The 18,985-nt window shown below is 51.7% G+C and overlaps 1 protein-coding gene across 1 annotated transcript; it reads left to right on the plus strand.

Annotated features, from left to right (window-relative positions):
* The first annotated feature begins 1,053 nt into the window (after positions 1–1,053).
* SIX5 (SIX homeobox 5) lies at positions 1,054–15,170 on the plus strand. Its single transcript, XM_081018653.1, is given in 4 exon segments — positions 1,054–3,428; positions 9,348–9,676; positions 9,679–10,635; positions 11,898–15,170. Coding segments are annotated over 4 exon segments (2,781 nt in total). The 5' UTR covers positions 1,054–2,556; the 3' UTR covers positions 12,521–15,170.
* The last annotated feature ends 3,815 nt before the right edge of the window (positions 15,171–18,985 follow it).

Raw genomic sequence — 18,985 nt, forward strand, 5'->3', positions numbered from 1 at the left:
TTATTTTATTAAATCTTAATTTAATCCTAGGCCTATTTGGTCCTTTCAAGTAGTTCCTATTTTTTTATACTGCAATATTTATTCAAATAGTCCTTGAATTTCTTCCAGTCTTCTTGATATTCCTCTTCTTTCTGGTCGCAGATTCTTCCAGTCAGGTCAGCTAGCTCTGAAAAGTCCATCATCTTCACCTGCTAATCTTCCACTGTTGGTGTTTCTTGTGTTTTCCAATTCTTAGCTAGTAAGTTTCGAGCCGCCGTAGTGGCATACAAAAATAATTTAACATCTTTCTTGGGAAATTCCAAACCTCAGGTGAGCATGCTTAGGGGCATCAGGGGACTGCTGAAAATGGAAATGACTTTCAGACTCTGAAAGGCTGGTATCTTCTTGGTTGTTGGCCTCCACCAAAGTGACGTCCCCAGGACTCTAGTCTGGGCAGTGTGCATGGAGGTCCCGGGCAGCCCAAGCTCAAGTCCATTAGTTTTGTTGAATTAAGCAAGGGGTCAGCAAACTTTTTCATCAGGGGGCAGGTCCACTGTCCCTCAGACCTTGTGGGGGGCCGGACTATATTTAGAAAAATATATAAATACAGTGGTACCTCGGGTTAAGAACTTAATCGTTCTGGAGGTCCGTTCTTAACCTGAAACTGTTCTTAACCTGAAGCACCACTTTAGCTAATTGGGCCTCATGGTGCCGCTGCACCGCCACAGCGCGATTTCTGTTCTCATCCTGAAGCAAAGTTCTTAACCCGAGGTACTATTTCTGGGTTAGCGGAGTCTGTAACCTGAAGCGTCTGTAACCCAAGATATCACTGTACCCTGCAAGCCAGTCCTGCAGCTGCCTCCGGACCTGGAGCAGGAATGCACTCTGCACGCGCTCAGGAGCGCGTCTTGGCGTCGCCCACATAAGGGAATTTCCCTTTTAAAAAGGGAAACGTTGACAGCTATGCCACCAAGCGCGCCACCAGTAGCAGCGCTGCGTCGGGCACCAGGCGCGGGGCCAGCAGGCCCGCCAAGCTCTGGCTGAAGCCCCGCTGAAGCTTCCTGCAGCCAATCCGACTCCGCGCCAGCGTCGCCACCCGCCCAGAAGCCATGCCAGCATCGTGGAAGTCAGTCCCCGCACAGCGAGGCGTCCACAGCATGCAGGGACTGACCGAGCAGGCGGCAGGGTCTGTGGGCCGGATCTATGAGCCTGGGGGGCCGCATCTGGCCACCGGACCGTGGTTTGCCAACCCCTGAATTAAACTGAGTACAGTGGTACCTCAGGTTAAGTACTTAATTCGTTCCGGAGGTCCGTACTTAACCTGAAACTGTTCTTAACCTGAAGCACCACTTTAGCTAATGGGACCTCCTGCTGCTGCCGCCGGAGCACGATTTCTGTTCTCATCCTGAAGCAAAGTTCTTAACCTGAAGCACTATTTCTGGGTTCGCTGAGTCTGTAACCTGAAGCGTCTGTAACCTGAAGCATATGTAACCTAAGGTACCACTGTAGTTTTACATGGATTTTGAATGAATGTGCAACTAATCGCTGTTTTGAATTTTATTGTGTTGCAACTGTCCCTGATGCTTTACAGTGGCACCTCGGGTTACAGACGCTTCAGGTTACAGACGTTTCAGGTTTTAGACTCCACTAACCCAGAAATAGTACCTCGGGTTAAGAACTTTGCTTCAGGATGAGAACAGAAATCGTGCAGAAGTGGGAGGCCCTATTAGCTAAAGTGGTGCTTCAGGTTAAGAACAGTTTCAGGTTAAGAACGGACCTCCGGAACGAATTAAGTTCTTAACCCGTGGTACCACTGTATAGTTGAAATTCCTGCACTGCATGGTGTTAGACTAGATGACCGTTAGGGCCCCCCCCCAACTGCACAATTCTATTAATATCTTCCTTAGCGAGCCGCGTTAACCCCTGTAATGCTTTCTATAGAGTAAGCATAGGGGACACTGGGGGATGTGATTGTGGAACCAAGGGGGCAGTGGGCCAAAAGAGTTCGGGATCTACTGCTTTAAACAAAAATAAGAGCCAGTGGGTTCTTCCTTTTTTAAAGTATCGTTTCAGCGGGGACAGCAGTCCGGATTTCCAAAAAGCGGCGCTTTTTTGCGTCTGAGCAAAGAAGAGAGAGAGTGGAAAAAAGAGAGAGATTGATTTGTGGCTGCGCAAAGGGAGGAGGAGCCCAGGAGTAAAAGTAGGAAGGACGAAGGGAGGGGAAAGGAAAGTTAATAGAGGGAAAGGCGGGTGGGAGAGAAAGAGAAAGAAAGAGGGAAGGAAGGGGGGGAAGAGAAGTGGAAAGGAGGGAGACCGAGGCGGGGGAGAAGCGTCTGGAGAGTTGCTCCGAAGTTTGGGGGGCCGCGGGGGGGTGGGCGCGCGTCCCAGGAGGCGGAGGCCAGCCCGGGCTGGGAGCCGCGCCGCGGCCCGGGGGCGGGAGGCGGACCGCGGCTCCTAGGATGTGGAAAGGGGACGGCGGCGCAGGGGGAGGAGACCCGCACGGCTAGGGCAGAGCGCAGGGGGAGGGGAGCGGGCCGGAGGCGGGCGAGGGGGGCCGCGATCCCGCGCGCCGCGAACATGGCCTCCTTCCCCGCGGGCCCCGCCGAGCCCCCCGGCCGGGGAGGGCGGCGCGCCCCCGCCGCCGGTGGAGAGCAGAGGCAGGAGGAGGACGACGAGGGCGCAGCCGAGGAGGCGCGCCAACTTCTGCCAACTTCGGCGCCCGCCCCGTCGCCGCAGGCTCCTCCCGGCCGAGAGCCAGAGGACGGCGACGGAGCTGGAGGAGGAGGATCGGTTTTGGCGACGGCTGCTGCGTCCTCTCCAAGCGCGGGGCTCGCCTCCGCCGCGCCCGATCCTCCGCGCTCGCCGCGCTTCTCGGCGGAGCAGGTCTCGTGCGTGTGCGAGGCGCTGCTGCAGGCGGGCGACCCCGGCCGGCTGGGCCGCTTCCTGGGCTCGCTGCCGCCCGACGCCGAGGCGCCGTGCCTGGAGGCGCAGGCGGGCGAGAGCTTGGCCAAGGCGCGCGCGCTGCTAGCCTTCCAGCGCGGCGACTTCGCCGAGCTCTACCGCCTGGTGCAGAGCCGGCCCTTCGGCGCGCCGCACCACCCGTTCCTGCAGGACCTGTACCTGCGCGCCCGCTACCGGGAGGCCGAAGCTGCCCGGGGCCGGGCTCTGGGCGCCGTCGACAAGTACCGGCTGCGCAAGAAGTTCCCGCTGCCCAGCACCATCTGGGACGGCGAGGAGACGGTGTACTGCTTCAAGCGGCGCTCGCGGGCAGCCCTGCGCGACTCGTACGGGCGCAGCCGCTACCCGAGCCCCGAGCAGAAGCGGCGCCTGGCCCAGGACACCGGCCTGTCGCTCACGCAGGTCAGCAACTGGTTCAAGAACCGACGGCAGCGCGACCGCAGCGGAGGAGGAGGAGCCGGGGGAGGAGGCGCCGGCACGCCCAGCAAGAGGTGAGCGGCCCCGGGGCATGGGCAGAGCGCAGCGCCGCACTCTCTCGGGGCGCAATCGCGCGCGCACTGCTGCGCAGGAAAGAGAAGTGGAACCTGACAAGAGCAGCCTACCGGTTGCGGGGAGGGAGCGGGGTGACTGCTGCCTCCCTGGCCTGATTCTTAGCCTTGCCAGATACAATACAATACGATAATCTTGATTGTCCTTGTCCCATACAGAACAACGAAATTGAAAAAATCAACATCAGACATGCAAAAACCAACAAGCCTGCTATCCTTGCTATCCCAGCCTGGTTGACCCCCTAAAAACTCTGATACCCCATAATTAAATACAATATACTCCCATAGAGACTACCTTACACTGTGTTTAAAACCAAAATCGCATTTGGATAGAAACTGTTTCTCAGGCGGCTAGTCCTAGTCTTTATAACCCGGTGCTGTGGGTTAAACCACAGAGCCTAGGACTTGCCAATCAGAAGGTCGGCGGTTCGAATCCCTGTGACGGAGTGAGCTCCCATTGCTCGGTCCCAGCTCCTGCCAACCTAGCAGTTCGAAAGCACGCCAGTGCAAGTTGATAAATAGCTACCGCTCTGGCGGGAAGGTAAACGGCGTTTCCGTGCGCTGCTGTGGTTCGCCAGAAGCAGTTTAAGTCATGCTGGCCACATGACCTGGAAGCTGTACGCCAGCTCCCTCGGCCAGTAAAACGAGATGAGCGCCGCAACCCCAGAGTCGGTCACGACTGGACCTAATGGTCAGGGGTCCCTTTACCTTTACCTTCTTCCAGAAGGCAGAAGCTGAAAGAGATCATTTCCGGGGTGCGTACTATCCTGCACTATCTCTGCAGCTTTCTTATAACACCTGAAAGCATAGATTTGATCCAAGGTAGGAAGAGTGCACCCAATTATTCTCTCTGCACTGTTGGGAAGCAGGATGCAGCCCAACTAGGACTGCAGCAGACCCCAAGTAAGTCCCATTAAAGTTGGAGCTTACTCTTGAAGAAATGGGTTTAGGATTGGACCTGGATGTGGGTCAGAACCAGCTGGGCTTTTCTAATATTCTTAAAGACCTCGTACTGATAATTAGGGGGCAGACCCCCAACTCTCCTTAAAGGGATCTTGAAGTTCTGAAGGGGACTTTGGGGTCTTCACGGAAAACCCAGCATCATCTAGACACTTGACTCCAACCCCCCATAGAATACCTATTTCCTCTGGATGGGCTTTTGGGAGACATTGATGCCACCTATTCTTAGTTCAAGGTCCTCCCAAGTTTCAGAAAAAGTCTAGGGTGATGGAGAAAGCACTCCCAGGAAGAGAGAAGGAGCCTGCTGGGAGACCCCTCTCAAAGTTTTATAGGTCTCTAATGGACCCTTTACAAAGTTCCTGTCCTTCTAGGGCAGGGGTAGCCAGGCTGGTGCCTTCCATATGTTTTGGGATTCTGGCTTCAATTCGTCTCAGCCAGCATGATGGGTATTGTCATAGGGCCTTCCAGAAACTGGACTACAATACCCATAATGCCTGACCATTGGCAGATTGGGAGACACCCGATTTCCGTCGCACGCATTGCAAACTCCTTTCCCACTGCCTGGAAAAAAGGTTGTTGAAAGTAACTTCCAGCAAAAGGAACAACCATTTTTACAGAGGCTGGGAAATGAATGTGGCATATTGTAAGGAATTACAAAACTCCGGGTGCTAAGAAAGAGGGGTAACATCAGTTACATCTTCTCCAGTTCTAGCCAAACCAAGAAGAGCGAGGTATGGCCAAGGCTTTGCAAAACCCACAAGCTGCCCTAAATTTCAACTCTTGTCTTCTGTGTGAGAGTGCTGAGACAGGCTGCCTCAGACACAGGAACAGCCTTGTATTTGCACAATCCACAAAGTGGGCTACGGAAGGCTTAATCCTGCCTGGTGCCCCCTAAAAGGTAAAGGGACCCCTGACCGTTAGGTCCAGTCGTGGCCGACTCTGGGGTTGCGGCGCTCATCTCGCTTTATTGACCGAGGGAGCCGGCGTACAGCTTCCGGGTCATGTGGCCAACATGACTAAGCCGCTTCTGGCGAACCAGAGCAGCGCACGGAAACGCCGTTTACCTTCCCGCCGGAGTGGTACCTATTTATCTACTTGCACTTTGATGTCCTTTCGAATTGCTAGGTTGGCAGGAGCAGGAACTGAGCAACGGGAGCTCACCCCGTCACAGGGATTCGAACCGCCAACCTTCTGATTGGCAAGCCCTAGGGAAGTTTTTAATGACTGATGTTTTAATGTATTTTTAGGTGAAACCCAGCTAGGTGGACGGGGTATAAATAAATAAAGAAAGAAAAATAATTCCCTGTAAAAAGCATTATTCAGAATAGCGATTCGCATGACTCAGAAAAGGGAAGATAATAATGCAATAAAATTCCAAACAGTCATTAAACGTCCAGTTCAAATTGCTTAGTTTACTTAATTCAACAAGATTTGCTGATACCAGCTTTTCAAAGTCTGATAGCCATTTACACCTCCAGTGCCCCCCGCCACCCCCTGGCCTTTTACTGCCCCCTGGGTAATCCCCCTCCCCGCTTTGGGAACCCTTGGGTAACACCACTGCCTTACTTTCGAATAAATATGTGTTGGATGGGGCTGTAAGGAAGGAATGAGGAGGTGGGAGACCTGAACCCTGCAGACAGAGCTTTTCCCCTCCCTGGTTTCTCTCTCCCCCCCCCCCCCACATTTTGGGTGCTTCCAGAGCAGGGTGCACCCAGGAGAGTGAAGAGGGCTTTTCTCTTCTAGCTGTTCCTGGGCACGGAGGATTTTTTGTGTGTCTGCCTTTGCCTTCCCCTCTGCAAACAAAAGGGAGAAACCACTTGAGTTTGAGAAAGTTCTAGTTCATTCTTCTATTGCAGACTGTTCAGGGGGTGGGGAACAGCCAAGCTGGCTACTCCAGATGTTCCTGCAGCTGGCGCTCTCTCTCCTCTCCCCCCCCCCCTTTCTCTCCTGGGAGAAAAACTTTGCCTCCAGTTAGCTGCACTTTGCAGCAACGTAGAAGGCGCCAAGCTCATCCCCTTTGTTGTGAAATGTGAATCCCTTGGCTTTGAATTTCCTTGGGCTGAGGGTGGAAATTACCTTGCCCAAGGAGCCCAGACTCCTGCCTTCACTCTCCAACTAAAGATCTATTTCTCAGTCCTTTCTACCTCAGAAACATATACTGTACACTGAATACCACCGGCTCTCCAGGGACTTTCCCATTCCCTGCTACCTGGTCTTTTTAACTGGATTTGAACCTGCGACCTTCTGCTTGAAAGGCGGGTGCTCTAAGCATTGAGCTACAACCCTTCCCCAGAGTAAATCAGGGGTTGGGGCTTGTTACACTGCAGGTGGGGGCTCCCACGATCCGTTCAAAGAAAATAATTCAAAGAGGCTTCCCCCCTGGCCAGGGTTAGAAACTCAGGTATATAACCTAGGTGCCAAATTGCTCTTTAAACCAGTTTTCAAAACGGAACGCCTAGCTGCCATTTTGGGTCTCCAAAGTTTTCTTTTTCAAATGATGGACTGGCTGTGATTGATTCTCAGTTAAAACATTTTGCTAGAGAAGAATGGCAAGGTCAAGTTGATGGATTATGCCGAAATGGCTAAAATGACCGGAAGAATCAGAAATCAGGAAGACCAAAATTTTAATAAGGAATGGGGAAAATTTGTAACTGATCTTAAAGACCACTGTAAACAGTTAAAATCATTAGTAGGATTGGAATAGCACTTGTAATGGGGAATTTTGGATACAATGGAGAAAGAAAAGATGTGGATTATTCTAAAAAGATGTAGGAAATGATTAAAAATAGGACCCACAAAGGGGAGGAGGGAAGTCCCAGAGATTCCTCGTAATCTTGTTTTTATGTTGTATGTTCAACATGTGACTGCATTTTGCTAGTTCAGATGACAGCCTTGAGCTAGGTTAAGAACTAGGAGAACTTAAACAAGAAAAGTCACTTGATCCAGAATCAGTCTACATATATATTGGCCTATTCCAACCTCTTTTTCTTAATGATGACACGGACATTTCATAACGCAGGAATATTTTGCACAACCATGAGCAGGGCCATGGGGTAGGGTAAGTTAAGACAGGTGACGACAGTTAACTAGAAGGTTGTTCCCTGCTCCTGCTCAGGCTGCACGGAGAACACATTTTGGTTCCTGAAGTTCATTCCGATTGTGCAGATAAAAATATAACTGATAGAATTCTGCAGGATGTTTTGCTAGTGTGCGAAAACAGTCCAGATCCAATGATCCTTAGGCATGTACCTCCAGATGCCGGAGACGCCAGATGCCATCCTGGTGCCCAGGTATCTTCACTTGGTCACTAGCGACCAATAGGTAAAGGTAAAGGGACATGTGGGTAGCATGACTAAGCCGCTTCTGGCGAACGAGAGCAGTGCACGGAAACGCTGTTTACCTTCCCGCCGGAGTGGTACCTATTTATCTACTTGCACTTTGACGTGCTTTCGAACTGCTAGGTTGGCAGGAGCTGGGACCGAGCAACGGGAGCTCACCCTGTCGCGGGGATTCGAACCGCTGACCTTCTGATTGGCAAGGCCTAGGCTCTGTGGTTTAACCCACAGCGCCACCCGCATCCCAATAGCAACCAATAGCTAGGTGCAAAATGCACCCGGCACCCGGCTAATTTCTAACACTGCCCCCAGACAATACCAGCATTTTTGTGCAGGGAATCTGCACCACTGGAGGTTTTCAGAGATTCAGGGCAGATACAAGGAAGTATTTCATGCAATGCATAAATAACTTGCGGCATTTCTTGCCACAGGCTAGAACGATGGCTGCTCCCGGTAGGTTTCCGAGTACAATTCAAAGTCTTGGTGCTGGCCTTTAAGGCGCTAAATGGCTTTGACTGTGTATACCGGAAGGAGCATCTCCACCCACATCGTTCAGCCTGGACCCTGAGGTCCAGATCCAAGGGCCTTCTGGTGGTTCCCTCACTGCGAGAAGTGAAATTACAGGGAATCAGGCAGAGGGCCTTCTCGGTGGTGGCACCCGCCCTGTGGAACGCCACCCCATCAGATGTCAAGGAGATAAAGAACCATACAACTTTTAGAAGACATCTGAAGGCAGCCCTGTAAAAGAGAAAGTTTTTATTGTCTGGTGTTTTGTTGTGTGGTTTTTTTATATTCTGTTTGAACAGAGTGGCTGGGGCAACCTGGTCAGATGGGCAGGGCATAAGTAATAAACAGTTGTTGTTGTGGATTAGACCAGTTCATAGAGGAGAAACTCAGTGGCCCATCTAGTCCAATATCCTGTTCTAACGGTGGCTGATCAGGTGACCATGCGCAGAATTTGAGCGCAAGAGCACTTCTCCCCCCATCCCTGAGATTCCCAACAACTGTTATTCAGAGACAGTTTACTGTGGCAACCACGGCCTAGGACCTACGTACCTACGGGACCACCTCTCCTGGTATGCCCCACGGAGGACCTTAAGGTCCACAAATGACAACATTTTGGAGGTCCCAAGTCGCAAGGTGGTTAGATTGGTCTCAACTAGGGCCAGGGCCTTTTCAGTACTGGCCCCGACTTGGTGGAACGCTCTGTCACAAGAGACTAGGGCCCTGCGGGACTTGACATCTTTCCGCAAGGCCTGCAAGACGGAGCTGTTCCGCCTGGCCTTTGGTTTGGACTCAGTCTGACCCTTACGTTTCCCTCCCTTTATGGTTTTGACTTTTAAAATGAGGCTGCATTTAAAATTGCATTTTAACCTGTATTTTAAATTGGTTCCCCCCCCCCCATTATGTTTTTACTGTCATTTTACTGGTGTTAGCCGCCCTGAGCCCAGCTCTGGCCGGACAGGGCGAGGTATAAATAAAAATTATTATTATTATTATTATTATTATTATTATTATTATTATTACTACTACCACTACTACATCCTCAACCTCTACTCCTTTACAGCGAGTCTGACGGGAACCCCAGCACGGAGGACGAGTCCAGCCATGGCACCGAAGAAACCGAAACGTCCATGGGGATTTCTGCAACCCCCGAAGGGATGCCCACCCCCAACAGCCTGTTCCTGCCAGCCGCTTGCTCCAGCGCCTCTTCCATCCTCCTCAACGGCAACTTTATCACCGCTAGCTCCCCGACCATGCTGCTGAACGGCGGCTCCGTCATCCAGACTCCCAGCGGAGGCGTCATCCTGAACGGCTTGGCTCTGGGCGACAACCAGACCATCACCCTCAGCCCCGTGGCAGCGCCCAGCCCGCCCATCCTCCTCAACGGATCCAGCCCCTGCTGGGTGGCAAGCCCCCAGGCCCACCCGGCAGCCAGGAGGCCAACAAGGCTCTCCAGGAGCCCCTTGCCCCGGCCACCGTCATTCTCAGCCCGGCTGCCGCGCTTCAGGGGGAAGTGAAGTCGGAAGCGGCAGAGGCCCTGGCGTTTGGCGTCGAGGTCAAGCTGGAAGAGGGGCAGGGGTCCGCCCCACCCCTGTTGCCCGTCCGCGACGCTGCCACGCTCCTCTCCAACCACAAGGGGCCCCTACTGGCGGCTGTTGCCATGCCTCAAGTGGTCCCATCAAACGACGAGACCCCCACGGCTGCGCAGCAGCTGCCCCCAGCACCTCAGCCATCAGCCACATCTAGTCCTCAGATGGTTCCTCTAGCCAAGTTGGCCCCTGGTGCCCAAGCCCTGCCAGCTCCCCAGGTGACCGCAGCCACGGTCGGTGGGCAGATGGCCCAGTCTTCCCAGACTACCACAGCCACGCCGCTGCTTTCCATGCCAGGCCCCTCACCACCCCAGGCCGCTGTTCTCCACGTCCCTGCCCCATCCCTGGTCCCCATCGCCCAAGTCTCGCCCCCTTCCCAGGTGGTGCCGCTCTCCCAGCCTGTCTCTGGGACCCAGGTGCTCTCCCCGTCCCAAATGGTGCCTGTGTCCCCGACGCAGATCTACGCCGTCCCGCAGGGGGCATCTGCCCCCCAGCTCGTCTCGCTCCCCCAAGTGGCCCAGGGCTCCCAGATTATCTCTCTGCCCCAAGTTGTGCCAACCTCCCAGGTGGTCACCCTGCAGCAGGGCATGGGCAGCCCCATCCAAATCCTGACCACTGGCGGCACCCCCATCAAAGTGGGGGCCATGGCAGGGGCGCCGCAGGTGGCAGTGTCGGCGGGAGGAAGCCTTGGCCAGAGCAACGTGCACCTCATCAACGCCAACGTGGGCATGACCACGCTGCAGATCCCGGGCACCGCGCCAGGTATGTGCTTTGGGCAGAGGGTGGCCAGGGAGGTTTCAAAAACAATTCAAGGGATTCAGGAAACTGGCAGGGCTGAATCAAGGACTCTGGGGCGCCGCTTGCGCCATACATTTAGAGTGGTGCTGGACTAGGACCTGAGAGGCTAGGGTTCGAATCCCCTCCCAGCCAAGAAACTTGGTGATCTTGGACCAATAATTCACTCGCAGAATTGTTGTGAGCGATAAAATGGGGGAGGAGGAGGAGTACGTAGGCTTAAATGTGGTTTAAATGCATGTACGTGGTTTAAATGCATGTTCTTTCTTTGATGCATAGGTAATAAAGGAGGACTATGCTATGTAAAAGTTATGTAGTTTCTCATGTTGTTTTCTTTCATGTACCCTTTCTGATAACTTTTCCATCAAAATTAATTCCCAGACATAAGCATACCAAACTTCATATAGGTTCACATTTAATGTCCTCCAGTGTCTAGCAACAGCAAGACGTGCTGCAGTTATAAGATGCACAATTAAGTCTCTAAGATTTTGTGCTTCATCTGCAAATATAGAAAGCAATGCTATTTGGGGATCTAAATTGATCGATTGAGATGTAGTTTGTTCCATTTCCTGAAATATTTTTAGCCAGAAGTTTTTAATCAATGGGCATTTCCACCACATGTGTATAAATGTTCCTTCATTCCCACAATTTCTCCAACGTGGCGAAGCAATATTTTTGTCTAGTTAATTATTATGTATTTGTTTCTATCCAACTTTTCCTCCAAAGAGATCAAGGTGGTGCACATGGTTTTCCAACCACTCCACCTCATTGGCTCTCTTGGAGAGTAGGGACCGCCTTGGAGATGTTTGCTGATTTGGGTGGGCGGGGGGGAGAGGAAATGGGGGCTCTGTGTCCCTTCCTTTGCTTAAGGAGCGTCTCCACCCCCATCGTTCAGCCCGGACACTGAGATCCAGCACTGAGGGCCTTCTGGCGGTTCCCTCACTGCGAGAAGTGAGGTTACAGGAAACCAGACAGAGGGCCTTCTCGGTGGTGGCACCCGCCCTGTGGAACGCCCTCCCTACAGATGTGAAGGAAATAAGCAGCTATCTTCTTTTTAAAAGACATTTGAAGGCAGCCCTGTTTAGGGAAGTTTTTAATATTTAATGCTGTATTGTTTTTAACACTCGATTGGGAGCCACCCAGAGTGGCTGGGGAAACTCAGCCAGATGGGCGGGGTATAAATAATAAATTATTATTATTAAGATTTCCCCGTTTCCTCTCCAACTTAGGCAACATCCTCCTGACCAACCCGGCAACGGGGAGCAGCACCATTGTCACCGGAATGGCTTTGCAGCAGGGGAAGCTGATCCTGACGGCCACCTTCCCGGCTGGCATGCTGATGACGCCCATCCTCTCAGCCCAGGCTGCCCCGACTCTGGCCCTGCCCATCAAGCAGGAAGTGGCGACCGTGATGGCGCCGGCTACTCTGGGGAGCGGCGAAGGCGGCAGCATGTTGCTCTCGGGGGGTGCTTCCGTGCTCCCTCCTGGAGTCTCACCGCTCTCTGCGCCCGACAGCACCGGGCCGGCCGACTTGGCTTTCAGCACGGACTCCGGCCAAGCCGGCCTCCTTTCAAACTTCTCCCAGCCAGACGGCCTGGCCATGTCTCAGCAGCAGGTGGTTTGGCCCAGCGCGGTGGGCATGGACCTTCAAGGGACCGGCGCCGAGGGGCTGTTTGAGATGGACAAGAACTCTATGGAGGTGCAGGGCGGCCTTCTGCGTCTCCCGGAGGGAGAGGGCCTTTTGCTGGATGCCTCTGGGGGAGACCCGATGGGCCCCGAGGCTCTGGACTCGGACGAGAAGGTGCTAACCCAGCTGCAGTCTGTGCCGGTGGAGGAGCCTCTGGACTTGTAAGCACCCGCGAGGTGTGTCGCAGAGTCCTCGCCTGCCCACGGAACGATATTTTAAACCTGCTATCCTTGGTCCCCACCTGGTCCAGACAGGATGCTACAAGTGCCTTGAAAAGGGAAACCTGGGTGAGCCCCTGCAGTCTGTGCTGCTGCTGCACATCTTTTTTTTTGCAAACACTACAGAAGGAAAAAACACAGCACTGGGACACTGCTGACCCCTTTATCCGGTGTGTACAACTGCCTGTTCAGCAACCCCAGTGCCACCTTGTGGCTGCCAGTCAAACAGCAAGCACTATCTTTCCCTTGGAGGTGTTGCCCATTCACCATGTTTCTTTCCTCCCTCCCCAGCCCTCCTAAAACTCAGGCACAGAGTTGAGGGCGTTTTCTACCTTCATGACCTTTCTGCCTTTTTGAAGAAACCTACCTAACATCTACCAAGTTCCTTGGAAAGCTAGAGATTTTCGTTGATGCTGGGGCAGGGAGCACATCATATAGACCAGGTATCCCCAAACTTGGCCCTCCAGCTGTTTTGGGACTACAGTTCCCATCATCGCTGACCACTGGTCCTGTTAGCTAGGGATGATGGGAGTTGTAGTCCCAAAACAGCTGGAGGGTCGAGTTTGGGGGTGCCTGATATAGACTGCCCTTTGTCCACCTGGCATCCCTGAGAGGGGGCTGATGGGAGTTGTAGTCCAAAACAGGTCAGCTGACTTACACCACAAGGAGAGCCTTCCTCTCCCCTCATCTATGGTGCTAGGGAATGGGTCCAGCTGCTAGTCTGAGCCCAAGTCCCATTTCGGAGGGGCAGGAAGGACACCCAAGGTCCCAGTACTTGTCTCCTGTTCCAGTTAGGCGTCTACTCTTTCCCAGGGTAGGGTTGGGGTGGCGAGGCTATTGTCATTCGAGCTTGGCTTCTCACTGGCTTTTAGTCTTGCAGTGCTGTCCTAGAGAGGTGAACTGTCCTGTTCCAAAGTCAAACGCTTTGGCGGTAGAAAACAATACAGACATTGTTCCAGTCCTCCAGGGCAGAGAGAAGCCTGGCTAGAATGTCTCTCCTGGACCCATCTTTTATCTATGGAATAGCTTTCCGGCGTTTTAACCCTGGGCTGATCTCCGCTGCTCTGGGCGGGAACAGCGTAAGAAGCACATTTGTTAATTGTGGGATTGGATCCTACAGCAGTTAGTCCTGCCATTAAAGGCACATGGAAGCAGGTGTCAGGTGTGGATATACAGTCTCTTAAGCCACTGTAAAAATTAGCTTTAGCTGCACCTTGAGATCCCCTGTGTTGGGGGATTGGGAGCAGAAGCCACACATTAATCTGGGACGCTCAAGGTTGGGGGTCAATCCAGCTTGAAAGATAGAAATGTCATGCAGTCGGGCCAGACCGAGCATTACCCCCTTAAAATACTATTTGCTTTGAAAACTCGAGTTTCCTCCCAAACTTTCCCTGGGGCTGTTTCCTCTGAATGCTAAAATCAGCAAGTGGTCTGCCTTTTTTATTTTTAGACAGAGAAGAAATTATATATAAATATATTTAATAATGTATTTTTTAGAAGAAAAGGCATTTAAAAATCAGTTCTTTCCCCTTATTTTTTTATAAGCTGGTGGCATCTCTCCTTCCTATATATTTAACAGTTTCCTTGTCATCTTGAGGGGAGAAGAATTATTTTTTTCTTTTCGCTGACGTTTTCCAAAACCTTTTCTCACGCTGCACCCAGGTTGCTGGTGGCAGACTTTAAGACAGTGAGCAAAGTACAAGATCCAAGACCCTTGTGCGGGGACTGAGGAATCTTCCATAAGTGAAAAGGCCTCCATCCATAGATCTGCTTTGGAGTGAGGTGGGAAGGACAGGACACAACTGTGTTCCTTCCAGATACCTTGTTCTATGTCAGGGTGGGGTCTGTAGCAGAATGCATTGCAAATAGCCCCACATCCAGTTCCCAGGCAAGGCTAGGGGAAACCTCTGTCTGAAGCCCTGGAGAGCCAGTCAGTGGAGACCAGCCTTTGCAAACAAATGCTTTTGGACTACAACTCCCATCAGCCCCTGCCAGTACAGCCAGTGGTCAGGGATGATGGGCAGTTGTAGTCCAGTAATACCTGGAAGGCTGTTCTTGGTCAGAATTAGCCTAAGGCAGCTCCCTGGCTTTTTAGCATTAGATAACAGTGCAGGGAGTTATACAGGGCAGAAATTTCTGGCTTTTGTTTTCTTTTTTTTAATGGGGCCATGCTAACTGGATCCTGCTTCAGGACCACTCAGTACCCACAAAGCTTTTTGCTGAGTGCGGATGGTACACTATTTGAAAACAGCTGTCTGCTGGGGCAGCCAGGCCTGTGTCAATCAACATGTTTTGCTGCAAAGAAATGGGGAGGGGATGCACCTCATGGATCATACCCCTCCTTACTGCAAAAGGATGGGCTCGCTGTTCCTCCCCCCCCCCCCCACTGCTGCGATGGGATCTGAGCAGAAGGTTTCGATTGTCCATCTGAATGTCTCCTAACCCAACACTTCCCAAACAGGTACTACAGCTACACACCTATTTTCCACAGTTTGTGAGAAACAATCATTTCTGCAAGATATTTTTATATCCTTTTTTACGTGTACGTGTGTCTTTTATATATATTTTATATATATATAAATATATTTTATCCTAAAGCTCTCTCTGTGCGTGTACTCATCCTTCATTGAGCTCTGTTGGGAATTCCCATCATAAGCCAATTGCGAGAGGTGGCAGGGGGTTTTTCCGCAGGGGTCTCAAAACATTTCCACTTCAAGGACTGTTCCAGTATTTAAGGAGCATTTTCAGGCTTGTGCCTTGTTTTCTATAATAAGGATGGGGAAACTGCTGCTGTCCATATATCATTGGAGTACAACTCCCGTCATCCCTGGCAGCTGTCTGTGCTGGCTGCAGCTAAAGGGAGCTCAGCCAAAATGAGAGCTGCAGGTTCCCCACCCCTGAGTGCTGGGACTGATGTGGGACAGGAAATTAAGGATTCTGAATCCAACCTGCCTCTGGATTTTATTTTTATTCCATAGAATTGTAGAGTTGGATGGGACCATTAAGAAGAAGAGGAGGAGTTTGGATTTGATATCCTGCTTTATCACTACCTGAAGGAGTCTCAAAGCGGCTAACATTCTCCTTTCCCTTCCTCCCCCCACAACAAACACTCTGTGAGGTGAGTGGGGCTGAGAGACTTCAGAGAAGTGTGACTGGCCCAAGGTCACCCAGCAGCTGCATGTGGAGGAGCGGAGATGCGAACCCGGTTCGCCAGATTACGAGTCTACCACTCCTAACCACTACACCACACTGACGGTGAGGATCATCTAATTCAGCCCCCAGCAGTGCAGAAATTTATTGCCCAACGTGGACTTGAACCCACAGCCCAGAAATTAAGAGTCTCATGCTCCACCAACTGAGCTATCCATAAAGCTGCATAGATAAGAAATACCTATTCCATGACACCGCCATAGGTAAGAACAGGCTGCTTAGCTATAACCATAGGATGGTAGCAGTGAGGAGCATTAGGTTCAGGGGCAATATGTGGCTCTCCATGCGTCTTTTATCTGGCCCTCAGAACTCTTCCCCAGCCACACCACTCACTGGCTCTGCTTTGCATCCTCCTTGAATGTTTTCCCCCGAGCTGGAATGTGTCCTTGAACACTCCTAATGTCTCTTGGCTTGCCCAGGAAGAGGATAGAGAAGGGTCAAACTAGCCAGCTATACAAAGATAACGTTTACATTCTCACTGTTGTCACTTCCATTTCGTGCCCCACCCACCACAGATAAGTGGTTTTCAGGAGGTTAATAGGACCACTCTATTATGCCTTGGTCAGGCAACACCTGATCTATGTTCGGGTCTAGGCACGGATATTGACAAGCTGGAACATGTAGAAGAAGAGTTTGGATTTGATCTCCCGCTTTATCACTCCCCGAAGGAGTCTCAAAGCGGCTAACATTCTCCTTTCCCTTCCTCCCCCACAACAAACACTCTGTGAGGTGAGTGGGGCTGAGAGACTTCAAAGAAGTGTGACTGGCCCAAGGTCACCCAGCAGCTGCAGGTGGAGGAGCGGAGACGCGAACCCGGTTCACCAGATTACGAGTCTACCACTCTTAACCATTACACCACACTGGCTCTCAAAGGCCAGTGTACAAAGGAGGTTGACCCAAGATGATCAAGGGTCTGGAAGCCAGGCCTTATGAGGAACGGTTGAGGGAGTTTGCTATGTTTAGCCTAGAAAAGAGGAGACTGAGAGGAGATGGGATAGCCATCTTCAAATATCTCAAGGGCTTTCACATGGAAGAGGGAGCAAGCGTGTTTTCTCTTGCTATGGAGAGTAGGACCCAAAGCAATGGCTGCAAGTTACAAGAAAGGGGATTCCGACTAAACGTCAGAAAGAACTTTCTGACAGTAATAGCAGTTCGACTCCCTCGGGAAGTGGTGGACTCTCCTTCCCTGGAGGTTTACAGGCAGAGGTTGGAGGGCCATCAGTCGTGGATGCTTTAGCGGAGATTCCTGCATTGCAGGGGGTTGGACTAGATGACCCTCGGGGTCGCTTCCAACTCTACAATTCTATGATTCTACGCCTAGAGGGATGGATGTGGCCCTCTGGCTGAAGAAGAGTCCCCCGCATCACCTGCAATGGGACTTTGAATGGCAGAACCAACAACTGAGCTTAAAGACAACACTGCGACTAATACCCACATCAGCCCCTATAGATGCTCCACACAGAGGTGGCTATCCATTATACGATCTGTCCACTGCAGCTCCTGCTTCACCAAAGCTTAAGTTCCACACTTGCAAGAGCTTAAGAGCTTGGCTTATTCTGACAGGGACTTGAGGCGGCTTACAGGTAAAAATAAGCACATCTAAAAGCATTTGGGGGGACGGCGACGACAATAATTTGAAAGCAATCAAACATCAATAGAATTAAATTATCTAATCTATGAAAACCGTACCAATAATTACAATAAAACCAGCACGGCACCAGCCCTTTCTTTAAAAGCAGTCAGTTCCCAAAATTCTGTTGGAATGAGAAAGTCTTCACCTGCCGGCAGAAGGACAACGAGGAGAGAGCCATCTAACTTCTCTAGGGAGGGAGTTCCAAGGCATGGGAGCAGCCACTGAGGCCATCTTCTACATCCCCACCAAACGTTCCTGTGAGGGTGGCGAGACCCAGAAAAGGGCGTCCCCTGAAGATCTCAGAACCCAGGCAGGTTCATATGAGGGAATATGGTCTTTTGGATAGCTTGGACCTAAGCTGTTCTGGGCTTTATAGGTCATCACCGGCATTCGGAATCATGCCAGGAAATAGACTGTAAGCCAGAGAAGCTGTTCCAGTAGTCATAAGGCTCCTTATCCAGCAATCTGGCCACAGCTCTTTGAGCCAGCTGAAGTCTCAAAGCACTTTTCAAAGGCAGCCCCACGTAGAGTGTGTCACAGTAATCCATACACTGTCACCGTGGCCAAATCAGTTGCAAAAGCTATTTTCCTGGTTGCAATGCGGAAATGCCATTCCACTCCCTTACACAGTGTTTGTCAACCTGGTACTCTTCAGATATTTAGGACCTCAACTCACATCAGTCCCAACCAGCCAGCCTTTCATGGAATTGTAAAGTTGGAAGAGATCCTGAGGATCATCTAGTCCAACTCCCTGCAATGCAACTGTCCCGTCGGGGATCAAACCTACAACCTTGGTATTATCAGCACCACACGCTAACCAACTGAACTATCCTTGGTAAGTATCTGGAGAGCACCAGGTGGGCAAAGGCTGGCCTAATACGTGTCAGCCTCCATGAATGTGTATGTTCTTACAGTACATGAGCAGGAGGAAACAGGTTATTTGGGACAAATGTTTAGGTGGCCGCCTGGAGCAACAGAAAGACTCCGGAGCATAAAATGAGTCCTGTGGATGAAAGATGAGCCCTGTGGATGCCTCCACCCTGTTCTCATCGCGGCCAAACAGATTCCCACAAGCAGGACCTGAACCTAAGAAGATAAGAATACTGGACCAAGCCAATGGGCCACCCAGGCCAGCAGCTAACCAGATGTCACTGTGGAGGCAGAACATTACACAACCATCATGGCTGGTAGCCTTAAAAAGGTAAAGGTAAAGGACCCCTGACAGTTAAGCCCAGTCGCGAACGACTCTGGGGTTGCGGCGCTCATCTCGCTTTATTGGCCGAGGGAGCCGGCGTACAGCTTCCGGGTCATGTGGCCAGCATGACTAAGCCGCTTCTGGCGAACCAGAGCAGCACACAGAAACGCCGTTTACCTTCCCGCCGGAGCAGTACCTATTTATCTACTTGCACTTTGACATGCTTTCAAACTGCTAGGTTGGCAGGAACCGGGACTGAACAATGGGAGCTCACCCCGTCACGGGGATTCAAACCGCCGACCTTCCGATCGACAAGCCCAAAGCTCAGTGGTTTACACCACAGCGCCACCTGTGTACCCACCATGAATTTGCCC

Source organism: Podarcis pityusensis (genome assembly GCF_964106645.2).
Source record: "Podarcis pityusensis genome assembly, chromosome: 8".
NCBI lineage: Eukaryota > Metazoa > Chordata > Lepidosauria > Squamata > Lacertidae > Podarcis > Podarcis pityusensis.